General features: G+C 44.2%; 3 protein-coding genes across 14 annotated transcripts in view; 1 reads left to right on the top strand and 2 right to left on the bottom strand.

The window, feature by feature from the left end:
- LOC310792050 (cAMP-responsive element modulator-like) overlaps nucleotides 1-27,768 on the top strand; it is a 208,574-nt gene that overhangs the window by 121,659 nt on the left and 59,147 nt on the right. The window lies entirely within an intron of this gene.
- Nucleotides 1-27,768, bottom strand: part of LOC310792041 (uncharacterized protein) — a 152,867-nt gene that overhangs the window by 88,995 nt on the left and 36,104 nt on the right. For all 12 annotated transcript variants that reach the window (XM_083653726.1, XM_083653722.1, XM_083653729.1 and 9 more), the window contains one exon: nucleotides 3,310-3,545. In XM_083653726.1, coding sequence (XP_083509852.1) covers nucleotides 3,310-3,545 — 236 coding nt within the window. The remainder of the gene's footprint in view (nucleotides 1-3,309; nucleotides 3,546-27,768) is intronic.
- Nucleotides 20,134-22,532, bottom strand: LOC310792045 (uncharacterized protein). The gene is made up of 4 exons (XM_083653740.1): nucleotides 22,417-22,532; nucleotides 21,838-22,167; nucleotides 21,103-21,677; nucleotides 20,134-20,960 (listed from the first exon to the last, which is right to left on the bottom strand). Exons 1-4 carry the CDS (start codon nucleotides 22,510-22,512, stop codon nucleotides 20,711-20,713), a joined length of 1,251 nt encoding a protein of 416 aa, XP_083509866.1. The 5' UTR covers nucleotides 22,513-22,532; the 3' UTR covers nucleotides 20,134-20,710.

Genomic DNA, 27,768 nt, shown 5'->3' with positions numbered 1-27,768 from the left:
TAGGGAAACACATCCTATCACACATATCATCTTAGTCATCTTAGTCAGTCTTAGTGTGTTGATCAGAGTTGTGAATAAAGGACTGGGTGGAGATTTTCGGTAACACTTTACAATACTGGTGCAAACATGTGCATGAATGCATGCTTAACTCATGATGAATTAAGCCATTAATTGATGCTTACCGCATCATCAACTAATGAAAGGTATGTTTGATGAACACACCGAGTCATATATGAATTACTATTAATTAAGTAGGCTGTGCCTATATCATCATAGTTAATTCCTCATCAACACATACATCAACACACTGTGTTCAATAATACCGTAATTCATTAATTACCACTATTAATGTCACTTTTCCCCAACCAATCTGCATTTTCCTTCCTTCTTAGCTATGTTTTATTCCTGCTGTAATTTGCCCTGTTTTTAATATGTATTTATGTTCTTATTACGTGAAACTGTTTTTATATGCACTGTAAGGCGACCTTGGATGTTCTGAAAGGCGCCTCTAAATAAAATGTATTATTATTATTATTACTATCGACATCCAGCTCCCTGCAACTGGAACTTTAGCGTTACCAGACCGCAATGCCGATAGCCCACATCAGAACCAGCTGAGCGAGGCGGTGTGCAGCGTGTCAGGGACCGGCTGGATCTAACCTCTCCCAGCCATTAGCTCGTTCATCATGGGCATTCCTTCCTCTTCGAAGATTGGTCCACTGCAGGGACACAGAACATGTGGCCGGTGTTTTGTGCCTATCTTACCGGGTGTCTACCGCGTTGATACCAGCGGTGGAAATGGGCCATGCACGACCCAGCAGGCCAGCCACCCCCTACCACTACCCAGGCTAAGAGCCTCTCTCCCGGCCCGACACCCAGGGCAGCCCCCCTAGTACTACCACCACCCATCCAGTCGCCTGCAACCGGGAAATCGATTGAGTTTCCCCCGTTGCATAACGAAGACGGGATGCGCTAGTCACGCTCCTCCTTGTCCGAGCTAGCCTGGTAAACCAGCCCGTCACGTGAACTCACATTTCATTTCCAAATGAAATGTGAGTTCACGTGACGGGCTGATCGAGTGATTGATGCTTGGTGCTCACGGGTAAACTCAAATTGACAGTAGCCTAAAAGAGGCTTGCCCATGGGTTTACCCAATCTGGCATCCGTTTACCCAATCTGGCATCTGAGTGAGCGTGCTATTACTGGGCCACTGTCAAGGTAGCCACGAGAAAACATATTGTTTCCCGGCCAAGACTTTCGGAATAAAAGTCGAAATTCATGTTGTAACCAGCTACGCAGTACTGCGCTCTGCGTGCTTTTATTTTTGATGGCAGGCTGAGGCAACGGAAGTAATTGTTTGTGTGCCATGTCTTTCTTGACACTTATTCTCGTGGTCGAGAGCAACTAGCTGGTTTGCACAAGGTGGTGGTCGTTTTGTAAATATCAGCAGCCTCCGTGTTCTTATTCTACGAAGAGTACAAACTGCAAAGCCTAAGAGTCGGTCACAGTGGTGGTGGCAGTGTCGAATGGATACCAATCGCAAGAGGAACGAGCGGGTTTGTTAGAGTTTCAGGTAGCTAGCCGTAGCAATTTAGCTTTAGCAATTTAGCTAGCTTGTGGCTTAGCTAGCTTGCTTGTTGTGTGTGCGTGCATGGTGGAGACCTGTCGCTACAGTCACGTTGGTTCGGGAAGTGAAGAGCAACACAAGTGAAAAAGGACGAGAGATGGAAGTTGGAGTTGGACCCGCTGGAGAGATCGAGCAACGCGGGCCGTGGGGAGGAGAGGGGAGAGGCCAGACTGTTTCCCCCCAGCTGATACAGACAAGGGGCACTGGAGAGCGAGTCCTTGCTCCAGGGCAGAATGGACATGTTCACAAACTTGATAAATAAATGTGCTTTTATAACTCCAATGATGGTCTTCACTGATTACCTATATATTTTGAATTGTTCTCATGACTGGAATGCATGCAATTGTGTTGCTATACTGTATAAAAGTGATTTCATGATCAGCATCCATCTACATTAGCTAATGATTTGTGAGGATATCATTATGTCGTGACTTTACAATATGTGGCACAAAACTATTAATTAATACATAAGTATGTCGTGACTTTACTATCTGTGGCACATAACAATTAATTAATGCATAAGTATGTCGTGACTTTACTATCTGTGGCACATAACTATTAATTCATACATAATGATATAGGCACTTGTGAGGCACAACACTTAACTCATACAGTACATATATATGTGGTTCTTGGCATAGAGCCTGCAAGACATACATCCAGTGTTTGATGTCTGTTGGAGATGCACAGTGGATACAATGTCAGAGAATGTGTTGGAGTTGGTCTGGTTCGGGGCTACCAAGGCGGGCTACTACACGCATAGCCTATATCAGAGCAGCAACATCGGAATGATAGCTACAGCTGCTGAAATAGCCGTACCCGGCTAAGAGGTTCTGAAGGGCTCTCGGCCGGAGGTGTGGGACCCAGGCAAGGTGAGGGGCAGGGCGGGTAGGGGTTGGGTGGTGGTAGCCTGGGTAAACCCAGCCCCCAGTGACCTGCTCTGAGACAGACCCTGCTCACTAGTCAACAGGTCTGAGAGCAGGTCACGTGGGGCTGGGTTTACCCGTGGTAGTAGGGGGGCTGCCTTGGGTGTCGGGCCGGGAGAGAGGCTCTTAGCCTGGGTAGTGGTAGGGGGTGGCTGGCCTGCTGGGTCGTGCATTTAGACACCCGGTAAGATAGGCACAAAACACCGGCCACATGTTCTGTGGACCAAGCTTCGAAGAGGAAGGAATGCCCATGATGAACGAGGTAATGGCTGGGAGAGGTTAGATCCAGCCGGTCCCTGACACGCTGCACACCGCCTCGCTCAGCTGGTTCTGATGTGGGCTATCGGCATTGCGGTCTGGTAATGCTAAAGTTCCGGTTGCAGGGAGCTTGATGTCGATAGTGGTAATTAACACATGAATTACGGTATTATTGAACACAGTGTGTTAATGTATGTGTTGATGAGGAATTAACTATGATGATATAGGCATAGCCTAATTAATTAATAGTAATTCATATATGACTCGGTGTGTTCATCAAACATACCTTTCATTAGTTGATGATGCGGTAAGCATCAATTAATGGCTTAATTCATCATGAGTTAAGCATGCATTCATGCACATGTTTGCACCAGTATTGTAAAGTGTTACCAGATTTTCAAAGTGGGCCCTGGCCTTTTTACATTTGGGAACCCCTGAACTGTTATTGTTTCCTGGTTTTAGAAATGGTGACAACAGTAGACAGATCCGTAGTCTTACCTTGTGTGATGGTTTGACTCAGTGTCTGCAGCAGTCCAGCTCTTGTTCTGGATCTTTTTCCACACTGGGGACAGGGGGAGTGACCTGATGAGCCAGACTTGACCCAGTATGAGGTGATGCAGTGTGTGCAGAACCAGTGTCCACAGCTGGTAGAGACTGGATCCCTCAGGACCTCCTGGCACAATGCACAGCAGGACAGCTGCTGCTTCACAACACCTAGCCTCCTTTTCCTCTCTCTGTAGGATTACAATAATGTATTATGACTGATGAGAAGACATGAAGATTTAACAAAGAAAGAAAACAGAGTTCAAACAAGCGTTGTTGAAACTATATTATCAGGCTGTCAAATCTAGTCTGGTGGGCCGGGGAACAACAGACACACAACAACTGCCCGGTTGATGTTTATTTTGAAGGATTTGGGCTTTATTTAGAAGGTTCTGGGCTTTTATTTTAAATGTTTGGGGTTTTATTTTGAAGGTGCTAGACCAGCTGCAGTTAGGGGGCTCTATCGTTGCATCGGCGTAGAAACTGCATTTATGGCCTGGCGCAGCCCAGATTAGTGGGTGTGGACCAGCGCACTCGATATCTTGGTGCCAGCCCTACACGCGGCTTCAAGCATTATAACCACGCCTTTTAAGCGTAACATTATGCACCATCCGCTCATTGGAGAAGTGCAGTAAAGAGTCACACGCTTGCCTTTTAAGCTCCAATTCCAGGAGAAATCCAGTAAAACCAGACAAAGCCAAGCGCTCTGCTCCTCCCCCCCCCCTTCATCCCGTCTGTCTGTCTCCATATATAGGCTATTATTCCATATTATTATGCTTCTCAAACCAATCTAACTGCAGTTTAAATACTGCAAGCATGTAAATACGCTACACTATAGCAAGATCAAAGTGAAAAGAATGTTCTAAATGCATCAGCTAGAAAAATATAGCCTATATGAGATTAATTAGATTGGTGAAAGTTTGTCCAGAAAGATATCGTTTTCTCTCCCCTGCTGCAGGTAGGATGATGCACATAAATATAGCCTACATTATGTAAAGTCATTGCAGAAATGTGTTTTTATGGTAAAACTAAATGTGAAGTAGGGCCAAGTTATTGGAGCAGACATCACAGTATAGCACATGACAGTAGAAGCGCGTTACGCTGTCACTCATCTAAATCACGTTAAATCGACGAGGGATATATATAGCCCCAATATGACATATATGTTTCACATAGGGTGGTGTTTTTGCATTTCGATGTTTTATTTGGTCCAATATTGAAATGTTCTACAATTGCAGGTTGTGTTACCATTACACATTATTTAGATCTACCTTTATATCTATTTCGGCTCATTTGGTTGCTATTTAGTAGCTAAATGGATTAGCCCATTGCATGGTGGGAGATTTCACAAGCCAGGCAGTGAACTTACAACTTATTTTTCCTATGGGACGTGTGTTGTGTCTGTCTGAGCAAGGGAGTCAAAGAGAGAGAGTCGTATTGTGCCTGTCAGACTGATGAGCAAGAGAGAGGGAGTGACACAGAGAAGGGTGACAGAGGAGAGCCAGAGGAGCGCTCCGCGCAACCAGCGCACTGAATAGGCCTGGTTTTCAAAAGCGCAAAGCGCTAAATTTACGCCAGGTAGGAAGATATCATTAGGCCCATATTTAAGGCCGAAACGCCCATTCTTGCCCATTCAGGGAGTGCGCCACACCCATTCCGCCTAAAGCGCATTTACCAGCCTAAAGCCCTGTTGATATCTTCCCGAGGCAGGCGCAAGGCACGTTTTTTTGCGTTTAAGGCCCATTTTAGCGCCGAAGGCCTGTGGGAGAATAGGGGCCAGGGTGTCCGATAATAAAAAGAAACAAAGAAGATATGAATAGATATAAAAAGGAGATATAAGCACTTTATCAAGCATTGTCTATTATGGGATTTACATCTACATCTCCTGTTTGCCTGCAATTGTCTTTTCAGTGATGTTGTGACGTTTTGGTGTGTGAACCATTTCCTGTGGGCGTGTCTTTAGCCGAGAACACATACAGCCGATTAGTCGACGTCGGCCATTTCTGGGCGTCTGTCACTGTGGTGTCTACCCGCACCGTTGGCTCTAGTCTGCTTTGTTGGCAGCTTGATGGCAGCTGGTTTGGGTCAATTTGGGCCGTCGGTAAGATACATCACTCTGATTGGCTGCTCAGGGGGAGTGAAGCAGGAGAGAAGGCACACAAAATGCTCTGCTCATTTTCCAAATTTACCTGATCATTCCAATACACAGATATGTGTATTGGATACACAGACGTGCCTTTAGGAAAGCTCCTCGAGCCTCTCACTGTCAATGCATGATATGACCCATTTAGGGTTAGTCTTCACTAGGTTGTTTTCCAGAAAATGGGCCGAACATGTTAATTGAAGTGTTCTATCTCCAATCCTTCTCTTTGTCCACACAGCTCCCCTATAAACGGCTATAGCCTGGCCCTATATTGGCATAGGCTATATATTTTTTTATGGAAAAGTAAAGTAGACTAGTTATAGCCTACATTTTATACAGTTCTAGGGTATACATACTACCAAATTAAATAAATTAGAATAAACACTCTTTGAAAATAAACCAAAGAATAACCATATTATTGCCGACTACCGCATGCCATATAGATTGGCAGCAAAGATCCGCGTGTTTCAAACTCCTCTCTCTTCAATTCTTGATGGATTTAATTCATTTAAATTGCCATAATCTTGAGATTGATCATTCACAGATGATCTTGTGTCAACCAAATGCAAACGTTGGGCGTGCATTGTGCAATATGAAGACATTTGGATTCAGGTGTGTCCAAACGCCCATCCGCCATGCCCATGCATATAGCACCAATTATTCTTATTGCCGTTATTAAGGAGAGGACGTCAGCTGATTTGCCACAAGGAGTCTACTTATATGGTAAGTAGGCTATGATCACATGTGGTCTCAAACATCAAGTGCTTTCGTAGGCTATGGTTACCTACATTTGTCTTCCATGAAAGCAAATATTATTCCCATGTTGCGAAGTGAGCTATAGGTGACGAGAGGCTCACTGTGCATGGGTAGCCAAGCCGTGCATAAGCCTACACATCAAACACACAAAATCGCTTATTTAATAGATATGGATGTGTGAAAATGTAATTCTAGCCATTCAATAGAGGCCTATATCAAAATTGTGCTGGTGACGGGCAGATACAGGTTTTCATCTTGCTGCGCACCCGCGTGGAGCTGCCTGCCACTCCATACAGCGTCTCTCCAACTTGCAATACGCAAAATCCATGCTGCGTAATATGAACATTATAATTCCTCTGCTATATCCTCAATTATTATTATTATTATTATTATTATTTTTTTTTTTTTTTTTTTTTTTTTCCCCCCGATTTTTTATCCCATTTTATCCCCCATTAGTGCTCACTTGATTTCTCAATCCTGGTTGCTACTCCATCCTGTGCCGATCTGGGGAGAGCCGAGACTGGCTCCATGCTTCCTCCGAGACATGGGCAGTCAGCCAGCCGCTTCTTTTCACCTGACAGAGGAAGCTTCACCGGTAGGACATAGCACGTGGGAGGTTCACGCTATTCCAACCAGTTCCCCTCCGTCTGAACAGGCGCCCTTAACGACCAGAGGGGGAACCACATTAGCAACCAGGATATTGCATGTTTTTGTGAAGGGGGTTCCTATATGAAGGAAACCCCCGGGAGGCACGGGGAGAACATGCAAACTCCACACAGAAAGGCCCTTTTGCCGACCCCACCCGGGCGGTGGGCACTCGAGGACATGCGGACGGGCACGCATTCCTTCAGCGTTCACCTCGTCCCCAGGTGGGAATCGAACCCACGACCTTTGAGCTGTGAGGCGATAGTGCTTACCACTACACCACCGTACCTCCTATATCCTCAATTATTAATCGATTTATTTAGTAGCCTATCATTTCCGGATTGCGGCCGTTAAATTCGGCTGTGTCAACGACGCTTATATAACCAGCAGATCAAAGGCGACGATGTGCACTGCAGGCCAAGCACATGGCTTGTTGAGATGAGTATTATGACCAGACAATTGGACTCGAGTCATAGGGACTCGGACTCGAGTCGTCTCGAGTCGCAAATTTGACGACTTCCGACTCGACTCGGAAGGTAAATACTTGAAACTCGACTCGGACTTGGAAGAAAATGACTCGAAACTCGACTCGGACTTGTGACAAGATCAGCCGAGTGCACCAGCTGGGCGTACGCCTAGGTTTACACGCTACGTCCGATGTAGAACTCAAAGTTACGACTAACTTAATTTTATGACTAGTGCACCCTGTATGCGCTGCGTCTGTGTATGGAGCAGGCGTAAAAGTTACACCCAAATGCGTAGCTACTCACTGACAGCTGTCTCATCTTGATCTGCGCGTGATGCGGCCGGAATCTTCTCCAAAAATATCGATCGATATGTGCTGTAAATAGACGTTTTGGGCGCAGGACCTCCGCTCGTCGGCGGGTTTTTAAAAGCTGATGCGTCGGAAGATCTTTCAATTTCTTCCTGACTTCGTCAACTGCCCGCAGTGCGCAGTCTGCCATCGCATTCAGTACTGATTGCAATTGTGATCAAACTGCTTGTGTTGGCGCTGTTAAATTGAGCTGTGAGAACGTTTCTATGCTTTGAATACAACTCTATAAGTTTGAGCTGAGTTGGAGCTCTCTGTCAGCTGTCTCGAGCTCGTCTGAGAGAAGTGTGTTGCTTGGCAACAAGCACGTATTAACGTGAACGCGCACGTCTGCAGCCTAAATAATCTCTGCCTTGTCATTTTTTCTAACCTGTGACTCGACTTGACATAACCTGTGACTCGACTCGAGACTTGACTTGAAATAACATTGTGACTTGACTTGACTTGACTTGCCGACAAAAATAAAGACTTGGGACTTGCTTGAGACTCGGGACCAATTGACTTGAGACTCGCTTGGGACTCGGATCAGAGGGACTTGGACAATTGTCTGATTATGACCACTTGCCGACAATCCTTTCTCAGAGGAATATACTGTTAATATGTCAACAGAAGTGAAAATAAAGTGTCCGAATATTTGTAATAAAATCAGAACAAACAATTTTTCCTTTTCAAATCAAGCTGTGTGGTTTCTGCAATGTCAGGCTATTTGAATGAATGAATGAATGAATGAATGAATGAATGAATGAATGAAAGCTTTATTTCGGACTTTCACAAAAAAGAAGAAATAGTAATATACACAAGTGGTATCAATGTTACAAAATATATATATTTATAAGTGAAAAAAAAGAAGAAAAGAAAACGAAAAATTAAATAAAAAAATAAACAATAATAATCAGAATACGTGACAGTAACTAGGTCCGAAAAGGAGTAGGATGAAGTACACTGTACTTATTTAGTCCTACCCCCAGTCCACAGTTCACATTCTTAATCAATTGACTTCCACATTTATACTATTTATATTCTCAATAAACCATATATGTTCATACACACATATATACAAATATATCTATATATATATATACAAATACATTCGTACCTTGCATAATAAATATAATTTATAGTTCTAGTGTATAAATTATTAATTATCAATAATATGTTAAATATAATATAATATACCATTAATAATATGTATACCAATTTGCGTATAATATTACAGAGTAATATTATATACAGATGCAGACATCACGGCATTTTGAATAATGGACAGCTTGTTAACAAGATGGCTACTGTATTTCTCATAAACATAAAATAGGCTAAATATGGCACACACAAAAACTAGCCTACCTTATTTATTTAGCTGCCAGCCATATTTACACTATATGATTACCAGTATAGCCAATTTAAAATTCCTATTTTAAAGGTTGAATCCTCCATCGTTTCAGGGGGCAGCCCATATAATCCCGACAACAGTCTATTTCAGAATATGAAAATATCTATAAACTATAGCCTATATATAGCCTGCAATGGGGAATTCCCATCTGCGTTTTCCCCGTGTCCACACTCCAACTCTACCGCGGATTTTGGACGGGTCAGACAGCCGGAGACCAAAGCCTACGTCTCATCAAACGGCTTGATGCTCAGAACAATAGATAGTGTGGACAATAGGTGCAAACGAAGTGCCGACCCATCAAATATGAGTTAATGTAGACTATGGCCTCAGTCCTTGTAACGCCGTGGCAGCTTCGATGCACGCTTTGAGCGTCTTAAAGTGACTGCAACTGGGTCAGGTGGTTCGGGCGGCTTCACCGGCTCTAAGGCTGGGGTTCCAGGTGCTCTGGGCTCCATTTCTGAGCAATCGTCCACCTCCTCAGCTGACTGAGTTGCTCCTTCTTCAGGCACTTGATCTGAAGTATCGGGAGAGTAGCGAGGTCCCAGCTGGTCTCCATGACACCTGTACACTTGGTCAGTTGTTTCAGTCTGCTGTTGTACTACTCCTGGAATCCATTTTGGATATTCTCCTACAGTATTGCGCAGATAAACATGCTCATCCACGTCTCCCTCTCTGCCGCTTGACTGTCATGTTCCTCCATCTGGCGATACTGCTTCCTCCTCACAGTTTCTGCGATGATCGGTTTCAGGAAGTCCAATCTGGTTCGCACATCTCTCTAAAATAATAAGTCAACAGGTGACTCCCCAGTTGTGCTGTTGGGAGTTGTGAGATACCGCAGTAGGAAGTGAGAGATTGTGTCCTCAATGCTCAGGTCTTCTCCCGCGAGCTTCTTCATGCCTGCTTTGAATGTCGCAACATACCTTTCAGCTAACCCATTTTCACAAACTGCTGGAACTCATCAGATGTGAAGGTTGTTGCAATGTCTGTGACAATTTGCTCTGGCACTCGATATGACACAGTCGTTTTAGCCTTGTAGTTGTAATGGTTGCTGCAGAAGTTATTTGTGCCATTTTGTAAACTTTCAGCCATTTTGAGTGTGCATCAACCATGATCATGAACATGTGGCTCATGAACGGCCGTGCAAAGTCAATGTGGAGCCTTTTCCAAACATCCCCAGGAAACTCCCAGGGGTGCGTGCAGTGGAACATGGCGCGGCATGCGCTGCTCCAGCTGGCATACTTCACACTGTTTGCTGACTTTTTCCATGTCCATGTCGATTTTAGGCCATCAGACATATTTTAGCCAATACCCAGTCCCAACCAGGAAAACTCCATAAAGCCGTGCAATTGTCTTCATCTTTACAATAGCAGGGTGTCTGGCGTGGATCTCTTTTAGCACTGCTGCTCTCAGTTTGGCAGGTACTACTTGTCCCCCACAGGACACACCCCTGCTCGACAGAGAACTCATCTTTCCTTTTGTACTATAGTCTCAGTTCTTCCGGGATTTCTTTTGGCCATCCTTCCATGATGTATCTGAGCAGTTTTGAAAGTTCGGCGGCGCCCCCTCTAGGTGCTCACATATCAGTGCGTTTATGCATGCTGACATAGCCTCTGTCCCACCATCTGCGGTCTCAGGGAGCGGAACACGTGACAGTCCATCTGCGTTGCCATGCTTTTCTGACTGACGATAGAGTATGTGGTAATCATACGCAGAGAGTAAGATGGCCCACTTCTGGATGCGTGCTGCTGCCATTGTTGGAAGTCCCTTATGCTCTCCAAACAGCGTGAGCAGAGGTTTATGGTCAGTAATCAAGTCGAACTTCCGTCCCCACAGATATTGATGGAACTTTTTCACTCGATACACCAGGCTCAACGCTTCCTTTTCAATCTGTGAATAGTTCTCCACCGGGGAGAGCGTTTGAGAAGCATAGGCTATTGGATGCTCTTGTTCGTCTGGCGTCGTGTGCTGAATTACTGCTCCGATCCCGTAAGCAGAAGCATCACAAGCGAGAGCAAGTGGCAGGGGTGGATCATAGTGTATTAACACCTTGTCACCCGTCAAAAGTTCTTCGCACTTGTTAAATGAGTCCTGCTCAGCTTTGCTCCATCTCCATCTGGCGTGGTCTTTTAACAGTGTCTAGAGTGGGGCCAAAACTGTACTTTGCTGCAACATAAAGCGTCCATAGTAGTTTACTAGTCCTAGGAAAGCTCTTAACTCTCTGATATTGATGGGTGCTGGAGCATCGTGTACGGCTCTAACCTTGTCTTTGGAGGGGTACACGCCTTTTCCATCCAGCACGTGACCCAGGTACTCGATTTGAGTTTTGCACACAGTCACACTTGGCCTTTTTCACTCTGAGCCCATTCTCCTGGAGTCGCTGTAGAGCCCTGTCTAGGTTCATCAGGTGTTCAGATTCGTCCAGGCGGAGTGTACCATCCCGCTTGTGTACAAGCGGGATGGAGCAGCTGGAGCAGTGGACCACTGGAGCAGCCAGCCACTGTTCCACCATCCTTCTCCAGTCATTCCAGTTCTTTCTCCATTTGTTCTTTCATTGCAAATGGCAGAGGGCAGGCTTTATGAAACTTTGGGACTGCATCAGGCTTTACAGAGATTGCTGCCAACCTCTTCTAAAGCCACCTATTTCTGAAGAAAATGGTGAAAACGACATACCCAAACTAAAATGCTTACTGTGGCTGAGCCGCTAGGGTTACAGACAACTGCCTGACCTTTTCTGAAAGGTAAGACTTTGAAGTTTCGGTTCCACATGTCAGAATGACTCTATGTGTTACTGACCCTGAGTAACATCACCTCAAACACAGTGGTTGATTCTCGCCTAGAATAAAAAACACGTTTAGAGTGTAAACAGTTACCTGTGGTTGTTGTATTTATGGCTAGAAACCCAATGGAGACATAGCCACAGGCCTTACCACATCCCAACTCAAAGAAGATGAAAAAATACCAAAACCTGAGTATTTGGCAGTGGTTTTTGTAGGGAGATACCTAGGCGGATTTCCAAAAAGCCATTTGAAAAAGCCAAATAATCTGAAATGTTGTCTTTGTCTTTGTACAAAGACGGCTACAACTTCCGCTGTGTTGATCTGATCTGAAAAAGGAAGACATGGTTCGATGTGCAAGATTCAGACGATTCATTTGGTATGTAGCATGCACAGCATTGTTCAGAATTGGCCACCTAATTCATCACGTTAATGACAGATGAACAGCAAAAAATCAGAAACGTAACGCCCGTGTTATGGTGCCATGCATGTCCTTTAACACATTCACTGCCAGCCGTTTTTCAATACTGTAGTTAGCTTCTGCCAAGGTTTTTTTTTGAGGATTCTGGCTCATCTTTCAAGAGCAGAGGATTCTTTTCTGTTAGGATTTTGTGAACACACAATATCTCAAAAGAACTAATAGAATGTGTGCTTTCTCTGTCTAAAAGAGTTAGTTTGTAGAGTTAGTAGTTATGTAAGCATTAGCAGTTGAATACAGCATGGTTTCAGCGTCTGAAAATTTATTCTGAGATAAATGGCTTTTTGTGAAATTCGATAGAACAGTCACTTTAACCATTTATTTTTGGCGCAAGACGTCAGACATCTAAACAATAGTTTTGAACAGTAATTTCCTCCATAGCAGCAGGAAACCCCCCTCTCCTTCAAACTCCTCCCGCCGTGGGTGTGTCTCTAGTGGCTTTGCAGCGTTTGTCACAAGCGAGGCTCTGCCTGTCTGTGCTGCCTGGCTGCTGGCGGCTGCTCTTTGGGTGAGTCTGCATGAGTCGTTTAGGTTGTGAGCTCAGCTGCAATGAAGCTGCGTGCGATTGTGGGCTTTCTGCAGGTGTTTCAAAGTGTGTTGCACGCATAATCTATTATGCAAATTTGCAATCCCCCACCGCCAGGTCCCAGCGCGATAATGTGCGAAAGCGAAAGCGTTTTCGCCAATCCATTTTACAGTATGAGAGAATGGTTTCCTCGCGCGTTCCCCTGCAGTTTTGGCTCGGCTTTTTCTAGTGTGGAGAGCACTGTCGCCACTCAGTGGGTCGGTGGAATGGGTTGTACACGTTCGGTGGCTTCAATATTTATATAAGAGATGTAAAAGGGTTAGATCAACGTTCCACCGTCAAATTTTTATTTTATTTTTTTTGACGTATCAACACGTCGTTGGCAGTCAACCGTTGGATTTTTTTTGACGTATCAACACGTCGTTGGCAGTGAACGTGTTAATGTTCCCAACTCATCTTTGAAAACATCACTATATTTCACCTCATTAATTGATTTGGGATCTGGCGGTGCTGTGCTTTCACTGACTATTCTGTCCTGGCAGATACGTCACTGTTTAGTTAGACAGATAGCGAACATAAGACTCAGTAGGCTGGACTTCTTGTTGACCGTGATTTACTGAAGCTTGTTTGTTTTGTAAAACTGCAACACAAAAATGACAATACACAAAATGTTACAGTCTTAATCAAATAAAATGTGTAACAACATTACTAATCATTTCTCTTTTTTACAGGTTTTCAGGTGAGCAACAGGTAAGTAACATTTTTCTTCACATGTTTCAGACTGCGGTGAGTAGCAATATTTTCTTTACAGGTTTGCAAATCAGGTAGGTAACTAACTATAAATAACTACGGTAAACAAACAGCTTATTTATAGTAGCATCCATTGCCAGGTAAGTAAATGAGGTATAAAATGCAATAAATGGCAGCATACCCACGTAACAATGTAGCAACCAACATAAATAAGGCTCACCAATGTGTTAACTAGCCTAGCTTAGCCTATGCTAACAGTTAGCTCCCCGATTAGCATTAGCATAGTTAACTCGGTTTATACAACTGAAATAAATGTTTTCACAATATTCTGAAGCACATTACGTTATGACCAGGGTAAATAAAGCTAGAGCAACCATACTCACTGATAGATCTACTCCAAGGAACAAACAAACAACTCTGAGGTGGAGCATTGAGCCTGCTTGTGCACTGGTCGGCTGTGCTGTGTTGACTGACCCACAAAATGGAGGCTACAGACTTTTGGGGAAATTTCTTAAAGGCACAGTACCACACATCATTATTTTAAAGGTGCAGTATCACAAACCCCCACTGGGTGTCGTTAACAATAATTAAACACTGACGGGAGTCAGAACACTGACTGATTTGATCATTTACCAGTTCAGCTTAATTTGCTCAAGCCATTCTCTTCCACACAGTGAAGGGCCCTATATCACAACTATCAGTGGCAGGTCAGCAGTCTGATCTTCATATGTCACCTTTGCCTGAACTGCCCTGTAATGATGCATTATATCCTGAAAATATCCTGCTCTGGCTAGCCGGACATGGTCCAGACTTCATGTTTAGAAGTGGCTTATGCGTTTCTCATTGGCCATATGTGCACCCTTCCACGTCAACTCAAATATCACTTAAATATCACATAAAAATAAAACAGACAGACAGACAGACAGCACTGAAAACATAACCTCCAACATAACCTCCACCGAGGACAGCACAAGCCGCTCTATGCATCGATTGATGAACATTTCAGCACCCCCGCCGATGGACAGCGACAGGCTGTCACAGACATGGGGCCCTAGTCTCTCCCCAGACTCAAATATTATGTTGAATCGCTGCGCTCCGCATACTACATAAGTGAGTCTGTGCCAGTTAACAGCCACTGCTGGTTTTGAAGGCGGGTTGAATTTGAATGAGTCGTAGCACCGATGAGAGAGCAAATGGGCTGCGCCTCCCGTAACCTCGCGTCACCTCACCAGGGTCTAAGCCTCCCGTGTTGTCTGATCGCAAAGTCGTTACTGATTGGAGAGGACTGAAGCCATCACTGGCATATGACTGGCCAAGTGAACGGCTCCCTCCCATAACCAGCCCTCTGAGGGAAAGTGTCCCAGACCCAGAGAGAGCTCTGCAGCATGCAGTAACGTAGTGTATCAGCTCTGTAAGAACTCTCATTGGTCTGGCGTCGAGACTAATGGGGCCCTATCTTCCCCCTGGCCTTAGGCGCTAAACTGGCGTTAAACGCAAGAAAAAACACGCTTTGCGCCTGACTCGGGAAGACAGCATCATGTTTTTAGGCCCCAAAATGTGCTTTACGCCGAAGAGGCGTGGCGCAGTGCCAGAATAGGCCAGAATGGACGTTTTGGCTTTAAATACCGGCCTAACGCTATCTTCCCCCCTGGCGTTAATTTAGCGCTTTTCAAAACCAGGCCTTATTCACTGTGCCGGCTTCCCTACCAAAGCCACACACAAACACACATGTGAAATCTCCCAGCATGCATTGAGGCTAATACATTTTGACGAGAAATAGCGACCAAATCAGCCTAAGTAGGCTAAGTGGTAGATATAAATCATATTTATGTTAACAAATATGCAATTCTAAAACATTTCAATATTGGACAAACTAAAACATACAAATCAAAACACAGCCCTATGTGAAACATGCATGTAATCCAGGTGGCATATATATCCGTCGCAAATACAACGTGATATAGACAAGTGACAACCGTAACACGGTTGTACTGTGATGTCCGCTCCAACAAGTCTTAGTTTACTTGACACATACCTTTTCAATAAAACACATTTATGCCATGACTTTACATAATGTAGGCTATATTTATGTCACATAATTTAGCATGCTGTGATGTGCAGGAGCAGCAGGTAGCCTACAAATTATAAAACTAAGCCTGTCCTGAATGAGCCGAGTAGGGTGCTTGTTCACTATTGTGAAAGTTATGTGTATACAACATAAAGATCATGGAATTGGATGGTATGAGGAATGTCACCGATAGTTAACGTTCTATATTGTAGGCTGGGGAGACCGCATCAGCCCTGCTGAACAGATCTGTATTTGCCTGGCTGTAGGTTGAATCGTTTTATTCAGGCTATGATCTGTGATGAGATATCCAAATTGGCATAAAGAGATGACAGCATGGAGCCGCAAGCCGGAACTGGAGTGGATCGGAGCTTGGAAAGGAAGAATGTCATTGCATAACTGGAGTTCACCAATGACCAGAGTTGTGCATAATTCTACGCTTAAAAGGCATGGTTAATGCCGGGTGTAACGCAGAGGGGAAAATAGGGACTGCGCCTGACCACGCCCACTAATAGCGATGCGCCTGGCGTTAAATGCTATTTTAAGGCCAGGGGGAAGATAGGGCCCCCTGTGTCTATTTCCATCAGAACTTTTTCCTGATTTACTTCAAAATTGACTTTGTATGCCCGTCGGCCCCCGTCACATTTATCACATTTGGCGTTCCTGAAGTAGCAATTAACAGTAGCAAAAGTAGTAATTAAGTAGCAAAAAAGTAACAATGTCACTTTCCACTAGGTGGCTGTAAAATGACAATGTCACTTTCCACTAGCTGGATGTAAAGTAACAATGTCACTTTCCACTAGCTGGCTGTAAAGTAACAATGCCACTTTCCACTACTTGGCTGTAACGTTACAATGTCACTTTCCACTAGCTGGCTGTAAGTAACAATGTCATGTGATTCCTGCCTTTGCATCTATAGCAGCACTCTGATTGTGTTGAGGGAGAGCGTCCTTGCTTTTCGGTTATCGTGTGAACAGAAGCGGTGACGTCATCACCTTTCCTCAACTGCTGCGCGTCTCGCTGGGCTGTCTCCATATTGACTGCAATGTCGAGAGCTCTTGCAAAAGTCAGCCCGTCCTCTGAGAGCAACTTCATTGTTGATCCATCCAGCCTGTCCCCGAAATCACACTTTTGTCCTTTGGCTTATCAGGTTGAACCATGTTGCGTAAAAGTCTCTATGTCCAAGCACCAACGGTGCTTAACAGGGTCGCTACTTTCTTCTCCGCTTCGACATCCTGTGCCTCGAAAAATAGCTTCATGCACTCCACGTAGGCGGACCATGATTCATTTTCAGGCTTGAACTCGTCCGGTCTTGCAAAGTTCGCCATTTTCACTCACTTCACCGCTCACTATGGTGGAATCCACTTTGTCTCATCACCAATTATGTGGTGTACTGTACTTCAATAACGAGGCAGTGGCACATGCTTACACCTTTACTGGGGGAACGACAGTGCTATGTACATTTCACATCTGACATATGTGTCTTCTACACATCTGAACATGCGCAGTACACTCTAATGGTTTAGCCTATCCCAGAGGGGGGTCCCCAGATGGGGTCCATAGTTGGGCCCCTAGAGTACATCAGCCCTCACATGGTTCCTCCTTAGCCAACAAGTCACTGAGGCAATCCATGTGGTGGAAAGGTTTCCTTGCGCACACTGGGGGTGGAGGGGGCTCTGCTCTGTCCCGGCCTGGCCTGGTCATGTGTGTGGGGGCGGGGGCCGGGGTGGGGGGGCATCAGTGCTCTCCATCACTGGTCGAGGGTTGCCGGTAGGTTAGAATAACCTAGGTTAGGCGATAGATTAGCTACAGCCTAACTATAGGCTGTAGACCTGTTATAGTGTTCAGGCTAAAATCAGACTAGAGCAGAATAGGACAGGGCAGACTAGGATGTAGATTAGCTAGATTCCCTGTGTTCTAGTTAGCTCTGATTAATGGCTAGAGTAGTCAGATTGTCTGATTTGCTCCCCCCTTTTTCCTGCTTTCTCCTCTCTCACACTCTAAAGCATGGCACTCATTCTACTCAAAGGATAACTAAAGGATGGCATCCCCTCCTTTGCCTGTTCTCTCCTCTTACTCTCTCTCATACTCCCCCTGCTCTCCCTCCCCACCTCCTCCCCTTCCTGAACTCTCCTTCCCCACTATTCTAAAGCATGTCACCCATTATATTCTAAAGCATGGCACCCATTCTCTTTCTCTTTCCCCTTCCCCTGCTCCTTCCCCACCGCTCCTTCTCTGCTCTCTCCTCCCCCACATTTCCCATTCCCTCCCCACATTTCCCATTCCCTCCCCACCTCCTCCCTTTCCCTGTTCGCTCCTCCCCCACATCCCCCCGCTTTCCCACCCTCCTCCCTCCTCCTGCTCCCTCTTCCCCCCTTCCCCTGCTCCTTCCCCACCTCCTCCCCTTCCCTGCTCTCTCCTCCCCCACATTCCCCATTCCCTCCCCACCTTATCACTTTCCTGCTCTCTACTCTCTCACATTCCCCCTGCTCTCCCCCCCTGCTCCCTCCCCACCTCCTCCCTTTCCTGCAGGCCCGGCGTTAGGGGGGGGGCCTGACCAGGCCCCCCATTCCCCAAACTGACCCCCCCATTCAAAAAAAAAAATTGGGGGGGGGGGGGGCTTTCCGTTTTTCTGTTTTAAAGTTTAAAACGGAATCTGGCTGTCATTAGGCATTGATTAACTGAATGCTATTGCTAACTGTTACTTTGAACATCCATTTGCAATGATTCTGGCTGGATATGAACTATTGTAAATTTGTCACAATGAATGCAATTTGTGCACAATGTGTAAATACATTTAATATTAATTGTTTAGGCCTAATTATTTGTAAATTCACAACACATTAGAGATGTGTGTAGTTCTTCATAGATTTAGCCTCTTAATTTTGCTCTCAAATGCACCAGGTTGACGAATTTTACTTTAAAATGTACAAAATCTTCTTCCGGGGGAGAATCCCCCCGGACCCCACTTAGGTAGCTTGGCCCCCCCAAGCTAGGAGCAGGCCCCCTCTGTAACTTGGGTCTGGAGCCGGGCCTGCTTTCCTGTTCTCCTCCTCCACTATTCTAAAGCATGACACCCATTCTACCCTAAAGTATGGCGCCCATTCTATTCTATATTTCTATATTTTCTATATTTCTCTATCATATGATTGTTCAATGTGTATTGTAATTGCTACTATTGTGTGAGCTATAATTAGCTAGACATATTTTCTGTGAAGTCCTCTGAGACATGCTTGTGAATTAGGGCTATACAAATAAACTTGACTTGACTTGACTACACAAACTCAAAACTACGGCAATTCCGCTATGCCAATCAGTACCAAATAATCACTGTGTTAATATACCACACTAGATAAAGCTTGGCATTCTCCACTGGCAAAGTGTACTTATAGCCTATAGACCTTATTCGATTGATGTCACTCACGTACGGGCACGCCCACCGCCGCCATATTCTTGACATTCCACAGCCCGCTGTTTGCAAGTGACTGACAGCTGTCATAGCTAGCCAATGTTACTTACTAGCCTATTTAATGCCGTTTTTACTGCGTCAGGAGCTATTTCACAACAGCGATAGTGTGCTCTGTAATAACACACGGCTGTAGTAATAGCAGCAATAAAAGCCCAGGTGTTAGCTACTGTCCACAAATGTGAAGGGAAAGAGACTAGAGGCTAACGTTAGTAGCAAACATTGGGCTCATGCAAGCAAGCGTCAGATATCAAACAAACATTTACGACAATGTTTGATGATGATGATGATGATGATGATGATGATGTCGTTGGTGACACAAAAGTAAAAATGTGACACCAGCTGGTGTTTTGACCCTCAATTAGGCCTAGGGCATTTTTCTGATTTTTACAGATTCTGAAATGGCAGACTGTAAGCTTTCAAATGATGTGTCACACATTGTAATCTGAAAAAAATTGAAGGAGATATGCTTATTTGATTGTTCACAATCTGGGAAGGTCTGGGGAGAAGAAACCTGAGAAAACCCCTCTCAAAGATTGTGAACTTTTCACACCTGGATGAGCCAGGCAGGGGGGAGTTAACAATGGCTCCTCATTTACATTGACCACTCCCAAACCATTAAGCAGTCAGTCTCTGTCACTGAGAATGACAGATGAGAGAGAGAGAGAGTGCACACAACTGTGGGTAATTTATTTTCACTATTATTCCACTATTATTCCATCCATAAGTAACAGAATAATAGATGGTCATGGGTGTCATACATTTCTGTATTAAAATATCTAAAAGCAAAAATGGGGGTCTGCGGTCTATTTTTAGGTGAAGTTTTGATGTGAAAGTTTGAGAACTATTGACCTTTTCCTTAAAGTTGTAAGCAGAAAACATATACCATTCAGTCAGTGAAAATGTGAAAATAAACTACAAAAATATTATCCTAAAAAGGCATTTATTATAACAAAAGGCATTTAATATAAAACCAATATTCAGTAATACCAGAGATGCTCACAGGTCATTTTTTGCAAGTCAAAGTCAAGTTTCAAGTCTTTGGTCACAAGTCCAAGTCAAGTCTCAGGTCTTTGGTCACAAGTCCAAGTCAAGTCTCAAGTATCTTATGGATGAGCGTTCTATCATCTGCTGCATGCCATCTGGTCTGCTTAGAACACTGCATAGCTAAAACTAAGGAATTCAAAGCATGTACTGTATTATCCTCACTCCTTTATCTATTAGCATACATTATCAGCATTGATTGGATGACATCAGTATAGATTTCCTTAATGTTAATGCACCAAAAAAAAAGAAAAAAAAGAAGTAAAAAGTAAAAAAATTTACAAACGACAGAACACGACAGGAAGTGCCTTGCTATCCAGGTCGGTTTCGTATGACATTCTTAACTAAACCACCAGTCCTACTTAACTAAAAGTTAAGTAAAAAAATATCAAAAGAACTTTGACTTCAAAAGCTCAAAAACGTTTGTGGCATTGCCAAACCCCCCCGGAGCAGGGCTGGGTCTTGAATGCTGGTTTTTTCAGGCTGGCTAGCGAGGCCTCCCAGCCTGTAGACATGCAGGTGGAGGGCATGTGATGTCTTGTGCTTCATCAGAACAGAATTCTCTGATCTTCTCAAAAAGATACTTCTGCCTGGCCATGTCCAGTCCAGGCGGAGTCTGTACAGGAAGAGGCTTTAATGGCGGACGGGCATCTACGTTGCGTAGCAGCTGAAACTCCACTGGTTCTGCTTCACAGTGTTTTCTGGCGACAACCACACCAGGCCTCTGCGCATCAAAGCTGTAAAAGAAAGAAATGGCACATTTAAAATCTTAATAAAATAAAATAAAATAAAATAAAATAAAATAAAATAAAATAAAATAAAATAAAATAAAATAAAATAAAATAAAATAAAATAAAATAAAATGGGAATGATAATTACCTGAAGTGCTGGTAACTCTTTATGTGTGGCAGTTTTCTGAAGTATTGTGTCAGGTGTTCTTGCCAGTCGTAGGTTTTAAAACACACAGTGCCGTTCTCATGTCCGACAAGCTGGGGGATGTTCACATGTGCCACAGGAGAGCTGTCAGTCACAACCTTTTCGATGTCGGCCAAAGTGCACACTTTGCGCTTCCTGAAACACTGCTTGACCAGTCCAAAACACCAGTCGGGGCCAAACTTGGTGTGGCCTACAATCAGGAAGTGAATGCTCAGCTTTAAGTGTTGTTTGTGCATCGTTCTCCATGCGGCGTACCAAAGAACAAAGTTATTTTTGTTCTGCCCACTGCAGTTGTCACAGTGAAGGTCCACATCTTCTTCTCCAACTCCATATTTCTTGAAAAAATGATGCAGGTAATTGATGACTGCATTGCTTCCCTTGCCTGATGCCATGCCCTCATCAATCAGGTAATTCACTTGCTTAGGCATGCCTTCACAGTGGACACCAAAAAGGCCACACTTGCGTGGAGTCAAAAAATAGACACGCCCAGGCTGTTGTGGATCAGAGGGGTAGTGCACCTGAGAGACGGAGAGATAGGAAAAAGATGAAATACAAACTGTAATCTGTGTGTGTGTGTGTGTGTGTGTGTGTGTGTGTGTGTGTGTGTGTGTGTGTGTGTGTGTGTGTGTGTGTGTGTGTGTGAGAGAGAGGTGTGATAAGATAAATATGTATTCTCACCTGTTGTGCAAAATCAAAACTGTAGTGCATGGTGATCGGCCTGGTTGCAGGTTTGTTCTTCCCAAATGACAGCTGCAACTCGTCACAGGTCTTTCTACAGGCGGCAGTCATCTCTTGATAAAGTTTTCGCTCCCTTGCAACAGAGTCGAGATGCACTTGCTGCTTCTTGACACTGTCAGATTTCAACTCATCTGGTTTGTTGATGCTCTGGATGATTCGGTCGTTGTTTTGTTGGCACTGCCAGCAGAGATCCGTTTTAGGCTTGGTGCTTGCAATGTGAGGGACCAGTGACTTCCACAGCCTTGTGAAGCTGCACTCGCCAACCGCACGCTGCCCTGCAAAGACAATGTTTTTATGAGCATCACTGTACTTTACTTATCAAAAACAGATCACATAGAATAGCCTAATGGTTAAAGACACACACACACACACACACACACACACACACACACACATTCATGTCGCATGTTTTATTGGGTCAGAGGTTTGGAATGGAGAAGGCTGCGGAATGTTTGCATAACTATGACAATAGAAGTGTGTGTGTGTGTGTGTGTGAGAGAGAGACTAATACAAACTTACCAAGCTGTTCCATAGCATCTTTGTACAGGCGCCAGACTGAAGCTTTAGAGGCAGAAGTTGGCAGAAGCTTAGCACTAAAGTCTCTATGCGCGGCATGACGACCGGGCAAAGGAATAGCGTGGTCCTCTGCATAGTTTGCTATGAATGTAACGACTCTTTTGATGTCATCATAGCCGAGGTAATTCTTGTTTGTGTGGTTGTGTCTTCCTCTGCCGTGGGACCAATCCATTCTCTTTGTAGGATTTGATAAGGGCTTTCAGAAGCTTTGTGCTGATGCTGGAATAAACAAAATAAAACATTAATAATCAGATTTATATTTTTTGAAACAGTCTTTATCCTGACATTATAGCCTAAGCTAGTTTGCAATGTTTGTCCCTTGCTTAGGCTATAAATGTCACGATATATAACAAAGACTGTTTCAAAACTTTCAATCTGTTTCAATAAACTCTTTCAATAAACTAAATCTTGTTTGTTTGCAAGGTTAGAATAACACTAGCGACTATCAGCTTACAAAGAGTATTTAATGCAAGAGTCGGAATTTCAGTCCTGAAAAACAATAGCGCGAACGCCATTTTGGCGCGCAACAAACAAAGACGACCCAACATGGCGGGTCTGCACGTTTGCACACATAGGTTGCCGCCATTTTGACAATGACCAACAATGCCATGAAGATGGCAGTTCTACACGCTTCTCTTGCAACATACTATCTTTGTACTGTAAACATGGGCACGCTCTCACACTATCTCACACAGACAGACAGACACACACACACACACACACACACACACACACGAGTTAAGATAGATATGAAACTCACCCAAACGCAAAGCAGAAGGTCTCACGGCAAACAACAGTCGCCTTAACCATGTATTGCGTTCGGTTCTTTTGTCGCTTTTTATTCACTTGCTTTGTGGCTTGAGTCATGTCAGAATCATTCGTCAAAGCGTGATACACAGCCATAATAGCGATATCTCTACATTCTGGCGACATAGCAGAGTAATTCAGCCTCGTGTTGTAAATGACGTTGTCACAAAGTTTCTTACTGCAGGAGATTGGCTGGTGAATAGAGTTCTCTTTACGCCTGGCCTGGCATTTGCAGTCAAAGTTCCGTATTTTCTCGATTTCCTGATCATAATCTGTGTCCACGGTTATGGGATCCACTGATGTTAAAATCGCTTGCACGCTTTCAATGACTGCGCTGTCGGGCATGATCTCCGCCTCGTCTGGGTCTGGATCTGCCACCACGTCTTCAGGAAAATATTCTTCATCGTCCTCATCGTCGCTTTCATCAGCGCCCTGTGTGCCGCCGGTCATGTAATCCAGGATATACGAATTCATCAATTCTTCACTGTCCATTCCACCTGGAATGGTGAATTTGTTGAGGAGAGCAGCAACGGCAGAATCATTTTTCTTCATTTTCGCCTGGTGCTTGTCCATCTTGTCTCAGTCTCAGTCAGCTGTTGAATGTTGATGTTGTGTACAGCTCAGGTGGCTACTGAATATTTATGCTGGTGCGCGTCCTATCGCGCGCCGTGATTGGCGGATAGAAACAAAGGCCGGCCGACACCCAATCGATACTACTTATGCAAATCCAAGACACAGCCTGGCTCACTCCCGTCTCCTTGACAAAACAGGGACTTTTATTTTACAAAATTAACGCATTTAATGACCCCAAAACGTCTTCATTTTATATGGAATGGATAGTTCAAATAATATATTTTGTACTATTGGGAAAAAGAAAAAAAAACATTTTTTCAAGAAAATACTTTTGACGCTCTGCTGTGAAGAACGGCCACGGCCGAATTACGGTCCCTCTCGCCAGCTGGTGTCACAAATGTCAGATCAATTGGCACAGATAAAAAAGTTATAACGCTAGGACTCAAGGGATTTGAAAGCCTTCAGCTCCTGAGATGTGTAGCCTATGCCAATACTGTATTCACAATGTCCGGTACGTTATACCTGGCAATATAATGAGTTATATTTACTCTAAGTCCGTTTTTTATAGGGGTCCGCACCTCGGACCAAACTTATTTTTTCATCACTTCTCTTTGACGAAGCCATAACTGTTGCTATACCTCGGCCAGACTACGTTACGGCTGCGGTTTGTCAACAATATGGCGCCGTCTGGGGTTATCGAATAAGGTATATAGGCTACTTAGCTATTCAGCAATTATATTGTAATTTATTTCATTCCCATGTATGCTGCTCAGAAGAGGCTAATCTCAGTCAGCAGCTCTTCTCAGCACGTGTGTGTGTGTGTGTGTGTGTGTGTGTGTGTGTGTGTGTGTGTGTGTGTGTGTGTGTGTGTGTGTGTGTGTGTGTGTGTGTGTGTGTGTGTGTGTGTGTGTGCAGCCTACAAGCTGGCTAATTAATCTACCTCTGTCAGAATGATCAACCTTTTTTAATGCTGATGTATGTGAGGGTATATTCGATTGTATGTGGATGTAGGGAAGTCACATGTCAACTGACTGATCTCCCTCTATCAATAGGGCTTACCTCTATACTGATGTGTGCCTTGGTATGGGAAATTCATGCATATACCTATGCAAAGATAAGAGCGAGTACAGGGATGTAGATGTGTCGGGTGTGTGTGTATCTTTTAGTGTGTATGCTTGTTGGTTTTTTTGTGTGTTTATTTTTCTTTTTTTTTCTTTTTACCTCCCTATTGTCTTGATCTGTTGCTCTGGCCTCTGGTCTATTTGGCAATGTTAGTGATACTGAGGAGTACGCATTCAACAACCGTTATGTTGTCCACAACCCTTACTCTGGTAAACTTTTGGGGCGAAATTTTGGAAGGGTAGTCCCTGGGACATGTTGGGAAAGATAGAAAGAATGCCATCGTTGCGGAAAGGGAAGTTCAAGGTTTGTATGGGTTGGAGGGGGAGGTGATACGTGGAAGGGGTGGATGACTTATTTTCATCCAACAGGGAAGGGGGGTGGGTTGGTGGGATTTTTTTGTTGTTGTTTTTTTCCGTTTGAAAGTTTTACTTTGAAAATGCTGCTTGTTTTTTGTTTCAAGTATTTCACTTTTCCTGTAAGTTTCCTGCATCGTGAGTCTGGCCTATCGTATCCGAGGTTTCTATGGACCACTCCATGGCAAGCGTGACTGAGGTTCCGGCTGGTGGTGGGCAGGCAGTGAGGATCATTTCACTGAACACTGGTGGGTTAAATGGTGCGGTAAAACGCACAAAAATCTTGACACATATTAAAAACCAGAGCGCTGACATAGCGCTCATTCAGGAAATGCATTTATGTAACTCGGAACAGCGGAAACTACATAGGCCCTGGATAGGACAGATCTTCCATTCCAGTTTTAATTTCAAGACAAGGGGCACTGCTATATTAATTAGGAAAAATGTAAATTTTGTTTCTAAAGATGTAATCACTGATCCGAATGGTCGCTATGTCATTGTTTCTGGTACACTCTACCAGAAACCAGTTGTCTTAGTGTCTGTTTACTCTCCGAACTGGGACGACCAAAACTTTATGAAACTGCTGCTAGCTTCCATTCCATATCTGAATTCCCACTTACTCCTACTAGGAGGTGACATGAACTGTGTGACTGATACACTCTTGGATAGGTCTAGTACGAAACCAATGGCAGCTACCAAAATGGCCCAGACTCTCTCTGCTTTTATGAATCAGTACGGTTACAGTGACCCTTGGAGATTTCTACATCCATCTACTAGACAATATTCTTTCTTCTCCCATGCACATCGTTCATTTTCACATATAGATTACTTTATTATTGATAAATCACTTATTTCATCTATTCTATCCACTCATTACTCCCCAATAGCAGTCTCTGACCATTCTACTGTGATCTTGGATCTCCACTTTAAATTGAAGCCTAAGGCATTCAGAACCTGGCGCTTAGACCCTCTCTTCCTTACCAATGCAAACAACTGCAAATATGTTTCTGAATCTATTGAGTTTTTCTGTGAGACCAACCAAAATGAAGAGACTTCTGCATCTCTATTATGGGAAACCCTTAAGGCTTTCATTAGAGGGGAAATTATATCACGTACATTACATACTAATAAACTTCGTAGAGCACGTCAAAAGGAGTTAGAAACGGCTATCGCTAACCTTGATATCTTGCTTTTAAACAATCAATCTTCTGGCGTATACAAGGATAGGCTGACACTGAAAACTGAGCTCAACCTCTTGTTGACTAGGGAGGCAGAACGCCTCCTCTTCCAGTCACGGGGTTCCACATATGAATACGGGGACAAGGCGGGCCGTCTCTTGGCTTATCAACTAAAGGCCAAACAAGCTTCAAATCAAATTACTCAAATACTTGATAAATCAGGCTCTGTTGTCTCTGACCCCATTATGATTAATAACGCCTTTAAAACCTACTCCTCTCAATTATACACGTCTGAACCTCCAAACGATGACACTCTTCTGACTTCTTTTTTTAATAAGTTATCCTTCCCCAAGATCTCGAGTAGCGATCAACAGATTCTCGATGCTCCGGTTAAACTGTGCGAAATTAAAGAAGCTATACAATCTATGCAGAGCGGTAAATCTCCAGGTCCGGACGGTTTCCCGGTTGAATTTTTTTTTAAATTCTCAACTCAATTAGCTCAATTACTTTTAGATATGTTTAACTCATTCAGTGCCAGCCACTTTTGGAGAACGGATGCTCCCAGTGCCAGAGTTTTCAGAGCGTTTTCAGTGATTTCTCGAGGCCCACAGAATATTGTGTGATATTACTATGTAAACACCGAACACGCACAAGAACAAGCTGGCTCTATTGTATCATCAGCAAAAAAAAGTTTATTGATACCATTTTCCGTTCTTTAGTTATGAGCCGGAGAAGATAGGTTGTTTTCAGCGTTTTCAGGCTTTTCAAATTATTAGCTGAGATAATCCGCCTTTTGTGAAATGCAGCATTTCAAGCACATTCACTGAGTCTGAAGATAATATTTTCTGATGTAGTGACGTAGTTGTTGTGTGATGCCCTGCGTGCACCACCCGGCACCACCCCCCTCCCCCCCTCCCCCCGTAAACTCCTCCCCACACTGCACACAGCCTCACGCAACCATTATATTTTCGGACTGCTGCGTTTGTGTGCTGCTGTCGGCTCTCAGCGCCACAGCAGGGAAGAGCCAACCCGGATTGCTGAATGGTTTGGCGTCAGGGGCTGCTTTCCTGTCTGCTAATCGGGTGGGGAAACTATACAGACAGACAGACAGACAGACAGGGACAGAGGGGCTCAGTTGTGAGCGCGGATTGACTCCTGTTCGGAGCCAATCTCCCGCGACAGAGCAAATGGCTCTGGGAGCATGTATCGGTTTGTCTTTGATCCACGGCTTTTAGGCTGTTTCTCGGACCTGTCTCTAATCT

Source organism: Poromitra crassiceps (genome assembly GCF_964638095.1).
Source record: "Poromitra crassiceps genome assembly, chromosome: 17".
Classification (NCBI taxonomy): domain Eukaryota; kingdom Metazoa; phylum Chordata; class Actinopteri; order Beryciformes; family Melamphaidae; genus Poromitra; species Poromitra crassiceps.
This window is presented reverse-complemented; position numbering and strand designations above follow the sequence as displayed.

Excerpts from the sequence above, each read along its gene's own strand:
- LOC310792045 (XM_083653740.1), bottom strand. The coding sequence starts at position 22,512 with ATGCCGCGCATAGAGACTTTAGTGCTAAGCTTCTGCCAACTTCTGCCT. Across the intron at positions 22,168-22,416 it reads AGATGCTATGGAACAGCTTG|CGTGCGGTTGGCGAGTGCAG; the intron begins GTAAGTTTGTAT and ends TTTGCAGGGCAG. Across the intron at positions 20,961-21,102 it reads AAGAGTTACCAGCACTTCAG|CTTTGATGCGCAGAGGCCTG; the intron begins GTAATTATCATT and ends TTTCTTTTACAG.